The following is an 11,578-nucleotide window of genomic DNA, read 5'->3' on the forward strand; positions in this document are numbered from 1 at the left end:
GAGGACCGCAAATTCCCCCCTCAGTGGTCGAGAACGCCCTCGACCTTGTCTCCCGCAACTCATCCCTCACACCCCCTACCCACAACAACAACCAAAACAGAATCCCCCTCATCCTCACGTACCACACCACCAACCTCCAAATCCAACGCATCATCCTCTGACACTTCCGCCATCTGTAATCCGACCCCACCACCAAAGACATTTTTCCCTCCCCACCCTTATCTGCTTTCCGGAGGGACCACTCTCTGTGACTCTTGTCTGCTCCACACTCCCCTCCAGCCTCACCACACCTGGTACTTTTCCTTACAACTGCAGGAAGTGCTACACCTGCCCCTACTCCTCCCCCCTCACCCTCATCCCAGGCACCAAGAAGACTTTCTACATCAAGCAGATGTTCACCTGTACATCTGCTAATATGGTATACTGTATCCGCTGTTCCCGTTGTGGCCTCTACTACAGAGGAACCAAGCGGAGGCTTGGGGACTGCTTTGCAGAACACCTACGTTCGGTTCGCACTAAACAACTGCACCTCCCACTCGCGAACCATTTCAACTCCCCCTCCCATTCCTCAGATGAGATGTCCATCCTGGGCCTCCTGCACTGGCACAACGATGCCACCCGAAGGTTGCAGGAACAGCACCTCGTATTTCGCTTGGGAACCCTGCGGCCCAATGGTATCAACGTGGACTTCATAAGCTTCAAAATCTCCCCTCCCACTACAGCATCCCAAAACTAGCCCAGCTTGTCCCCGCCTCCCTAACCTGTCCTTCCTCCCACCTATCCCCTCCTCCCACCTCAAGCCCCAACCCCATCTCCTACCTACTAGCCTCATCCCACCCCCTTGACCTGTCCATCCTCCCTGGACTGACCTATCCCCTCCCTAACTCCCCACCTACACTCACCTTTACTGGCTCCATACCCGCCTCTTTGACCTGTGTCTCCTCTCCACCTATCTTCTCCTCTATCCATCTTCTATCCGCCTCCCCCTCTATTTCAGAACCTCCTTCCCCTCCCCCATTTCTGAAGAAGGGTCCAGGCCCAAAATGTCAGCTTTCCTGCTCGGCCTGATGTGTTCATCCAGCTCTACACCTTGTTATCTCAAGTAACCACGATAATCTTATTTGAATTGGACAGAGAAGATGAAGGTTCAAAATTAATATACTTTTCCTATACCTCAATGAAAACGTGGAGGAAAAGAATGGTGTCACAGCACAGTGGCTCAGCTGTTAACACTGCTGCCTCACAGCACCAGGGACGTGGGTTCAATTCCACCTTCAGGTAACTATGTGGGTTTACTTCCAATTGGCCATGCTGAATTACCCATAGTTTTCAGTGATGTGTAGGTTAGGTGCACTAACCATGCGAAATGCAGGGCTATAGACAAGGAGGCGGAAGAGGGGAGATGGATCTGGCTTGAATGGTCTGACGCTCAGTATGGGCTTGTTGAGCCGAACAGGCTGTTTCCACATCGTGGAGACTCCATCCCTTACGGAAAAGTATTCTGGGTGGTGTCCATTTTGTCCTTCAAAACAGAGTTGAGCAAACACCTAATACAACAACGGAGTTCCACGTGGATAAATAAAGACAGACTGAGGAAGTAAGTCATTCTGGGATACTGCATGGGAACACAATCACCTGACTGGCAAGTGTGCCTCAGAGAGGAACAGGACCCTGACTTGGAACCATAGTCACTATTTAAAAATAACCTGCTGCTGGATCAGAGAAGTCAGAACTCCCTTTCTCACAGCACTGTGGGATAGCTACACCAAATGAAATATTATGCAAGTAACTGAATTGCTTTCAGTTTCCTTTCGAGAAAGGAAAGGAGATTTGATAGATGTTCCAAATTATGAAGGGTCTCTACAGAATAAAGACAATGTTTCTAATACTGTTGGCCCAATAGCAACGAGGGTCACTGATTCAAGGCAATTAATAATCAATACTGACAGAAGAAAAAACCCTTCATGTGATAAGTCATTCAGATTTGAATTCACTACCCAAAAAGCAGAGAAAATTGATTTAAAAAGATAGCTTTAAAAGGCATTTAACAAATATTGCAGAGGCAAGAAAAAATGTGGGAGGTAGAACAAATCAAGAGCCAGCACTACCTAAATTTGATGATCACCTCCTATGCTGAAACATTTCTAAATAAAACTTAGCTAACTAAACCTATAATTCAACAATGACAACATATAGTCTTTCTTGATTAGGTGTGCAGGTAAAGGGCCCAAAAACATGACTGACCTACTGATGTAGCACATCCTTGCAGCTATTAGTAATGAACAGGTTGTACTCATGGAACTAAACAATCCTGAAACACAGCTGTTGCTGCAGAAATTCAACCCATTTCAGTTCAGGGCCAAGAGTGCTGATTATGTGCAATCACTGACACGAGTTTCACAAACATTTCCCCATTCTTAACTAAGTGTTAGCCATCTCTAAAAAGGTTTAGATTATAACAGTAATTTATGGCACAAAAGTCAAGGGGCTGAGTATTTCAAATTAGAACAGAAAGCATCATAAATATAAACAAAGATTTAAAGAACACAGTTAACAACCATTTGCCAAAGCTAAAAGTTACCTTCTACATCAGCAGTCTTAACATCTATAGGTATGTTTGTGAGGATGTAATGAACCTTCAAAAGTAAAACAGAATAAAAAAAGCATTATTTTAGAACATCCTCCTTCATGTTACTTTCTATTTGAAAATTTGTTTCATTTAACACAAGTCTTGTAAGAGATCTATGGCAATGGATTACAGCTAAGTGGTAATATAACAATATACACATGCACAAACAAATTCTTGTAGAAAGTATACACAAAATTAATGTTGTTATTTCCACAACATTATAAAGTGGATCTATTCCTAATCTTAGTACCATTACTACAGAATGCTCAATCACACCTTTGCCACCTTGTGCCTCAATTTTTCCACTGCTCTCTTTGCTACATCCCAAGGTTCACACTTCAAATTTAAATTCATTTGTACTCCATATCATAACTTGTAGAAAAGCCTGTGTTGTAATTTGAATTAACAATCTGAATCCTGTGTAGTTTTGAGCTGTAGAGACAGCCTGTCCAAATGTATGCCACATAGGGTTATTAAAAGGACTGAAAGCCCATGCTTTTTTCCCCCCCAAATCTACAAGACACTAATGTTTTCTGATCTTTATATGACAAATGGGTTTAAGAAAATGGTTTGATTCGTAGTTGTTGTGTTCAAAACAACTAACAAATTTGTTACACAAATATAAATGTTAACATCGTTTTGAATGAATAGTCAGACCTGCAAACCCAAGTATTAATATTTGGATACTCCAAATTGCCTTTCTGGCCAATTTGAAGTTATATCCATCACTCCAATTAATGGGGGTGTCTGGTTTGAGAGATGTTCATTGCATTTGTGGTTTGATTAATACAGCACACATTTGGTAGAAGATCAAGATTAAATAGATAACAGATAAGTATTCTGAAAGGTAATCCCAAAAATTAAGAATGTATCATAACAGAATTCTGCATTTACAATTAGAGATCTCAGGGCAGGGCGAAAAAACGTTTCCTCATTTTCAAATCCTCGGAACAGATGCCTTTTGTTATGTTCATAGTGTGCACTGATAAAGTTGACCACGACCTCAGTTGCAAAGCGAGCCATGAACCTCTGTAAGCGCCCAGGCAATTTCACATCGACACCCTTGGAACAAAACAGAACAATTACCCATTAGCTATTTCAGGATTGACAATCTGAGGGGTATATCCTTTGGCAGTTATTACAAAAAGGGGCAAAAAAAAAAAAAAAAAAAAAAAAAAAAACTGTGGTCATTGTCTTTTGAGAGACACTAAAAAGTAGATTCTGCACTACTTTTGTTTCACTTAGAAACAAAAAGTAGCACAAAAATCTACTTTACTAAGAATTCAAGACAGACCTTTCCCAAACAGTTCACTTCCTCTTAATTCCCACAGAAGTCCACATAATTCTGGTCAGGATTTGTTGCTAAAGTCTTAAAGAAGATGCATGACCCATTATGCAGAAGATACCATTCAGAAAAATAGCAAGTCCAATCCCCAATCCCATATCAAGCACGAAAATGGAGAGGTGGGGCTATTCCTGGTCTTTGGGAGATGTTGAGGAAAATTACTTATAGACCTATCCAGTACAAAATCCAAGGAGGCATATTTCCTTCCATGTTAAAATCCATTCCTAGGCAAGGAATACTGCAAGGCATAACTCACCTTCTGACTCTCCAAATCCTGTTGACCATCCACAACGCACAAGTCAGCAGTGCGATCGAGTACTCCCCACTTGCTTGGATGTGTGCATGATGCAGTTCCAACACCACAAGAAGCTTGATACCACCCAGAACAAAGCGATCCACTTGATAGGCACCACATTCACTCCCTGCACCACAGGCACCTAGTACCAGTCATGTATACCATCTACAAAGATGCACTGCAGAAATTCAAAGCTCCTTAGACAGCACCTTCCAAACACACAGCCATTTCAAGGACAAAAGACAACAGATATACAGGCACACCACCTACAATTCCCCCTATAAACTTAAAGTGTTTACTCCCATTGTTTTTCATAAACTGAATGTGTCTAAAATTACTAAATTCATAAACAGTCAACAGGAAACTAAGATAAGGTTTAAAAAAATTTGTTGCACTTGGACCAAAATGCAGGTGGATTATTTAGAGTCAAGAGTTGTATAGCACGGAAACAGACCCTTCGGTCCAACTTGTCCGTGCTGACCAGATATCCTAAATTAAGTCTAGTCCCATTTTCCAGCATTTGACCCATATCTCTCTAAACCCTTCCTGTTCATATGCCCATCCAAAAGCCTTTTAAGTGTTGTAATTGTACGCACCTCCACCACTTCTTCTGGCAGCTCATTCCATACACACACCACCCTCTGCATGAAAAAGACTGCCCCTCAGGTCCCTTTTAAATCTTTCTCCTCTCACCTTAAACCAATACCCTCTAGTTTTGGCCTCTCCTACCCTGGGAGAAAGGCTTTGGCTGTTCACTGTATCCATGGCCCTCATGATTTTCTTAGCTTCTATAAAAGGTCACCCCTCAGCCTCTGACATGACAGAAAATAGCTATAGGGAGAGGCTGTACAGTCTGAGTCTCAAATACTCCAAGCCCGGCAACATCTTTTTAAGTCTTTTCTGAACCCTTTCAAGCTTAACATCATATTTCCTACAGTGAGGAGACCATAACTGAAATTGAGAATTTTTGCAAAAATATTCAGGAATATCCTCATGTGATGAATTTATAACGATTTCACAGTCAAAATGGGTTGTTATAGCATAGGGCAGGGGAGTAGTTTGGCACAGGAAGTAGTTGAGGCAAAGAATATTGTTGCTTTTAAGATACTTCTAAACAATAGAAAATACAGAGGAAGAAAGCATGGCAATTTAATTAATTCTGAGCACTTTAACATTCTTTTGTTCACAATCAAACATACATAGTCTGCTGCCAAACCAGCTCTTCTCAAAATGAGACATTGATTGAAGGTTCAATAGATGCAAAACCTGCACTTTAGACAGCCTCCTGAATGACACACACAGGGCTAGCACAAACAATTGATCAAATAATCCTCTTTTAAACTAAGTCCAAGCATATCTGCAACTGAAGAGAGGTGGTGGGCTGCCAAATTATAGATCAGGGTCACTAGATTACTCAAACGCATCTAGCCACAAGAGATCAGAATGCTGAAGTAGTTAATCCCTCTCCTGGGCTGTGTTGCAATTTAGTAATTAGAGCACTTTAATTTTGAAAATTTATTTTTACTCAGACTTAGTTGTCTATTTCCTCAGGAAACATTTCAGAAATTGTACTTTGTGCCAGTTTACTCTGTGCTTTTTGTTAAAACAAACCAATTTTCTTTTGAGGAGACAGGTAGCTTCATCTATTTTGCACCATTAACTATTGCAGAATAAAATGCATACCTTGCCACATCCAGGAGTTCAATGAAGAGCCACTCAACACAAAATTCATCTTAAAAGTGTCTTGCATGATAAATAAGTTGAATATCTATTTGATCAGAAGGTTTGCAGTAAAAGTAAAGCCAAGGAGAATTTTCATTTCACTTGTAGCACGAACTCTCAGTTGGTTCTTTCCTCCAAATTAAAGTTCCAAACTTCAAGCCTTTCAGCAGGGCTCTGGTACAAAAATCAAGTTTGACACAACTGTGCATTTCTGAGAAAGTACCATCGTTGAAGATGCTCGTTTAGATGTGGCAGCCAAAAATGAGATACCATTTGCTTGCTTAAGTGGGCACAATGATATTATAGCACTATTTTGAAGATGGGAGAATTCTCCCTCAGGTTGGGCGATATTTCTCTTTAAAAATCACAAAGCAGATATGTGGGTCAGAAACAGAAATTACTGAAGAAACTCAACATGTCTGGTGGCTTCTGTGGGAAGAAAGCAGACATTTTGAGTCCAACAACCCATCAACTGTGTGGGAGCTTGTTGTAAACAAATAGTTGTTTTATTCACAACATTACAACTTAAGTACACTTAAAAGTACTTAATTGTCTGTGAAGGGCTTTGAGGCATTAATTAAAAGCACAGCACATTATATCAATGCAACTCTCCTTTTGTCATATTTACATCAGTAACCCTGGGATTCCCTCTCAATATACATTCAAAATTATTTCAGTCAATTCCCTAATCTGATGCTTCCACGTTGAAGCAACATACCCAACTGAAAAGTTGGGTTATTTAATGTGTTGAAAGGTAATAAAACAGCATGTCAATATCGATGATAAAAGCAGAACCTGCTACAAAACAGGGTCAGGCAGTACTGGAGACTGAAACAGAACTGTAGCTTCAGATTGATCATTTCTCATCAGTTATGGTTTAAAAAAAAGGTCAAAAGGTCGCCGACTTGAAATGTTAACTTTGTTTCTCTCCCCACAGATGCTGCCTGATCTGCGGAATGATTCTGAATTGTAGCTTTTGTTCCCTACAATATAATTGGTCACTAATTTAAATTTGACCATCTCCACGAAATCGGTTTTAACTCAGTTAAAACGGGGCGAAATGTGTAGAAAACCCCAAATGACGAAGAATACTTGAATTAAAAGCTTTGCAGTTTAGCAGCAGCCCAGCCTCAAATTTTATATATTTGTTCAACAATAGCACAGAAGGACACGTTTCTAACGAGCGGGAATTGATAAAACCAGAGCACGGTCCTAGCAATTAAAAATAAGTTAAATCTGGAGACAGGTTTACATTGAATACCTCCTGTCTACTGCAGCAAATATTTCATTAAATAAAAAAGGTCAAAGTAACTTTACCTCTGCCAAAGGCATCTTCAATCTCATCCTCTCAGCTGTTTGGCTTAAGAGCTCAAAGGGAGCATAGATTTTAACAATTCGATACTTGTCTCTGGCTATTTTCCGCCCAGTCTGCGCTTCTTTCTCCCACTCATCCCTGGATATATTGAACTCTAAATGCAGCCCGGTGTTCTGCACTTCTCTCAGAAATTCCTTCCTCTGTTTAGCATAAGGATCACAGCGTCCGTCCTCACATGCATAGACTAATACATAGTCGATAACTGCGATATTTTCCGTCATTTTCGTCCGCATTGCTGACAGCCCCCGGACAGGTTCAACTTAGAAATGAGCTTGTGAGCAAAGTGTCAGCTCCTGCTGGACTGCCCTGTATTTGTACCACAGCGGCTCCCCACTGCATTCGCTGGTGTTGCACTACAAGGGGTTATCTCCAAACTTCACCATTCGCTCTCAAACGCATGCATCTCAACAGATATTCAATTGTTCTCCCTTTCCACTTACATAATAAAGACAGACTGGAAGCTGTTTTTGAACAACTTTCTTTTGTCTAGTTATTTGTTTTGTTGCCCCCACCCCCCACTTCCTACTTGGTGCCTGCGTCATCCTCCGGTTGGCTAGAGAAGGGAGAAAAACATTTCTGCTCAGGTGTACTTACAACCTAGTAAAACTCCTACATGAAACACCTGGGAATAGATCAGAAACCGGTTGAATGCACAGAAGTGACATATACTTTAGAAGGGGAGGGGGGAGTTGGATTGGGTTGTGTTCGGGGACTGGGATGGATCGTGTTCTGCAGAGGGCAAGAGTACAGACTGGGCCCCACAGAACCCAGATCTGATATCACCACTGTTCCTGGGTTAATAAATGATAGACTCAAAAATTAAGTGCAAAGGAGTCAAGTTTGTTGAAATTGCCAAGCAGGAAAACTCAATGGCCATAGCTCAAAAGTCAGTGATTTAGACAATGCAGTTATCTGGGCAGATTAAAAGGGAGTTAGATTAAATATGGTCCTGCAAATAAGCACACATTTTCCAATGAATGGCATTGAACCTAGTTTCCTAATCAATCTGTTCAGAGATGTTATTGTACACCTCTGCAGCAGGTGGGTCTTGAACCTAGGCCTTGTGGCTTGGGGGTAGGGACACTACAACTGTGCCACAGAAGGGCCCATGCTGGTGAAATACCAATGGATGAAGTGGATAGATGCTAGCATACTTAGTATGTTCTATTGCTAAATATTCCCAATCAGTACAAATCAACAAAAACCAACAGGTTGTCAGGAGAAGAAGGGATCCATCTGTCCTGAATCCCCACCCTTTGTGAATAAAAGATGCTAATGTTTTGAATAGATTTCTGAGCAAAATAATGAAAGCAAATTATGATGCACTTATGAAATGACTAGATAGATGTAGATTGACACTTAAGTGTACAATTAATGGATTGCTGCACTGTCAGACGTCCGGACATGTAGGTGGGAAATTGAGACTTTGGTCCATTTTTACTGCCTCAGATGAAGGTTTAAGATTTCAAGAATGCTGTTGAAGAAGAGAAGAGATGTTTTATCTGTGGTCCAGGCTAATATTTATTTCTCATCCTGATATCACGAAATATCACCCATGCTATTTGAAGGATCTCTTTTTTTTCTTTAGGGATCACAATTATGATGATAATATTTCCATCTAGGGAAACCATTTAGTGTAAAAATGGGAATTTCCTTTTAAAACTCTCCTAACATTAAAGATTAGCTACCAAGGGAGGGAGAGACTGTGAGTGTTTCCAAAAGTATACTATGTTGAATGATCAATCAAAACAAATTAACAAATTGAACAAAAATAACTAGTGATAGCCCCTTAGAAGAGTGCAGAGTTTCTTTGGCACAAAATTAATGCTCAGACTAGTTAATAGTGCAACTTGATCCATCCAGCTTTACATTGAATTATACTTGACTGGGCAGGAGGACAAAGTAAGAAAATTGGAGACAAGCCAAGCAAGAGTGGAAGAAAATTCAGCATGACTGAGGCCCTCAGTGCTAATTGCATGGAAACTTTCTACAGATGAATCATATGTTCATGCCTGTAATGATTCAAATTTCCACATATATCCTCCATTTTCTGTTTAAAACATATGATTTAATGGAAGACAAATATTTGGACAAGGCTAATAAGAGTTGTGGTAAATAGTTTTCCATACTTGTATATTGGAATCCAGTATAAAATTTCATAGTACGCCAAATTTGTGGTTGTGGCAGCAGGGAGGATGATGCAAATACAGCCACATTGGGACATAGGTGAACAGACGAGACAAAATTCATCTGCCAATAGTTTGTCCAGAGAAGAGTGAGGTGATGCATTTTGGCAGAAGTGATAGAGAGAAGCAATAAAAAGTTAATGATACAGTTCAAAAGAATATGCAGGAACAGAGGGTCCTGGTGGTTCATGCGCACAGATTCGTGAAGATTGCAAGACATATTTAAGAGAGTTCACGAAGCATGTGTGATCTTGGTTCTCATAAGTATTCATAGAATCACTACCGTATGGAAGCAGGCCATTCAGCCCATCAAGTCCACATGAACCCACCAAAGAGCATCCATCCAGACCCACCCTCCTACCCTATACCTGCATTTCCCATGGCTAATCCATCTAACCTGCACATCCCTGGACACTTGGACAATTTAGCATGGCCAATCCACCTAAGTTACACATTTTCATACTGTGGGAGGAAACCAGAACACCTGGCAGAAACCCACACAGACAGGGAGAATGTGCAAACTCCACACAGACAGTTACCCAAGGGAGGGATCGAATGTGGGTCCCTGGTGCTGTGAGGCAGCTGTGCTAACCATGGTGCCACCCCTGTGGTGACCTTCATGTCACAAAACCAGAGATAAAAGGAAGAAAGACAATTAACCCATGGACTGGGTTCAACTTTGATTCATGAATTAAAACCTTTGACTACAACGAGGAACAAAATCTTAAGGAGTTTCCTCCACCTGCTCCAAATGCCCATAACAGGTCAAGAGCATGGGATGGAAAGGTAGCCAAAAATTGAGGAACTACAATCTATCACACTCTGTGTATATGTGGAATGTGGATTCATCCAGACCGTAAGTGATAAAAACAGCCTGGGTGCTTGTGAAATTACATACACAAGATTTATTAGCACTGCACCTTTTAGATTTTAGATTTAGAATCCCTACAGTGTGGAAACAGGTCCTTCGGCCCAACAAGTCCACCCAGACCCTCACAGCATCCCACCCAGATCCATTCCCCGATAACCTACCTGATCTACATGTCCCTGAACACTATGGGCAACTTAGCATGGTCAATCCATCCAGCCTGCACGTCTTTGGACTATGGGACAAAACCAGAGGAAACCCACGCAGACATGGGGAGAACGTGCAAACTCCACACAGACAGTTCCTGAGGCTGGAATCGAACCTGGGTCCCTGGCACTGTAAGGCAGCAGTGCTAAACACCTTGCAACACCCTTCATGCCAAATCCCTGAAAATACATGGAATGATTCCCACATATAAAACCTTTGATTGAAAATGCATGTATCCAGACAGAAAACAGTTAACGTTTTGGGTCCGGTGACCCTTCCTCAGAACTCATTGTTTTCTTCACAAATGCTGCCAGATCTGCTGAGCTTCCATCAACTTCTGTTTTTGTTCCTGATTTACAGCATCCGCAGTTCTTCCAGTTTTTATTTAATACCCCTCTGAACAGAGTCAAATGGATTGAGGGAATTTCTAAGAGAAGCAGAGACACCAAATAATACTTCAAGACCTCTGAACCAATGGGAAATTCTGTTTGCAGTGACTTCTGATCAAATAGGGTCACCTCGGTCCTCAGCACATCTAGGTGGACTCAGGACAGAGATCAACCTATGGTTCCTGGATGGTGTTGCTCACACGCTGGACAAAGAACCAGCACATTTTCTGCTGATGGCACTGGGAGCATCCATACTGCTTCTCTGCTGTCCAAAATATCCCATAACTCTGGTTACTTGGTCCTCCTCTCTACCAACCTTTTGTCACCTTGTCAAAATCAACCAGATTGAGGTGTACACTTTTATATACCTTTGCTCCTGAAAGTTGGTCACCAACACCAACAGGGGACAGCTCCAGCTAGAAAGAAATATTTTCCAGACCCTAATCAGATCCCAGTAAAAGATAGGCAGCTTCTGCAAGAATGCTGAGTAAAATTCTTGCTAGGTAGTGGCAAGTTGCCTATTAAGACAGATTATTGCCTGTTAAAAACCTTACCAGTTGCA

General features: G+C 41.4%; 1 protein-coding gene across 1 annotated transcript in view; it reads right to left on the reverse strand.

Annotated features, from left to right (window-relative positions):
* Positions 1 to 7,639, reverse strand: part of LOC109921455 (anoctamin-7-like) — a 58,577-nt gene extending 50,938 nt beyond the window's left edge. Inside the window, exons 1-3 of the mRNA XM_048597864.1 lie at positions 7,309 to 7,639; positions 3,524 to 3,691; positions 2,582 to 2,636 (exon numbers count right to left, since the gene is read on the reverse strand). Of these exons, the coding sequence (XP_048453821.1) occupies positions 2,582 to 2,636; positions 3,524 to 3,691; positions 7,309 to 7,599 (514 nt within the window). The 5' untranslated portion in view covers positions 7,600 to 7,639. The remainder of the gene's footprint in view (positions 1 to 2,581; positions 2,637 to 3,523; positions 3,692 to 7,308) is intronic.
* Positions 7,640 to 11,578: the final 3,939 nt, after the last annotated feature.

This window comes from Rhincodon typus, chromosome 6 (assembly GCF_021869965.1).
Source record: "Rhincodon typus isolate 14 chromosome 6, sRhiTyp1.1, whole genome shotgun sequence".
NCBI lineage: Eukaryota > Metazoa > Chordata > Chondrichthyes > Orectolobiformes > Rhincodontidae > Rhincodon > Rhincodon typus.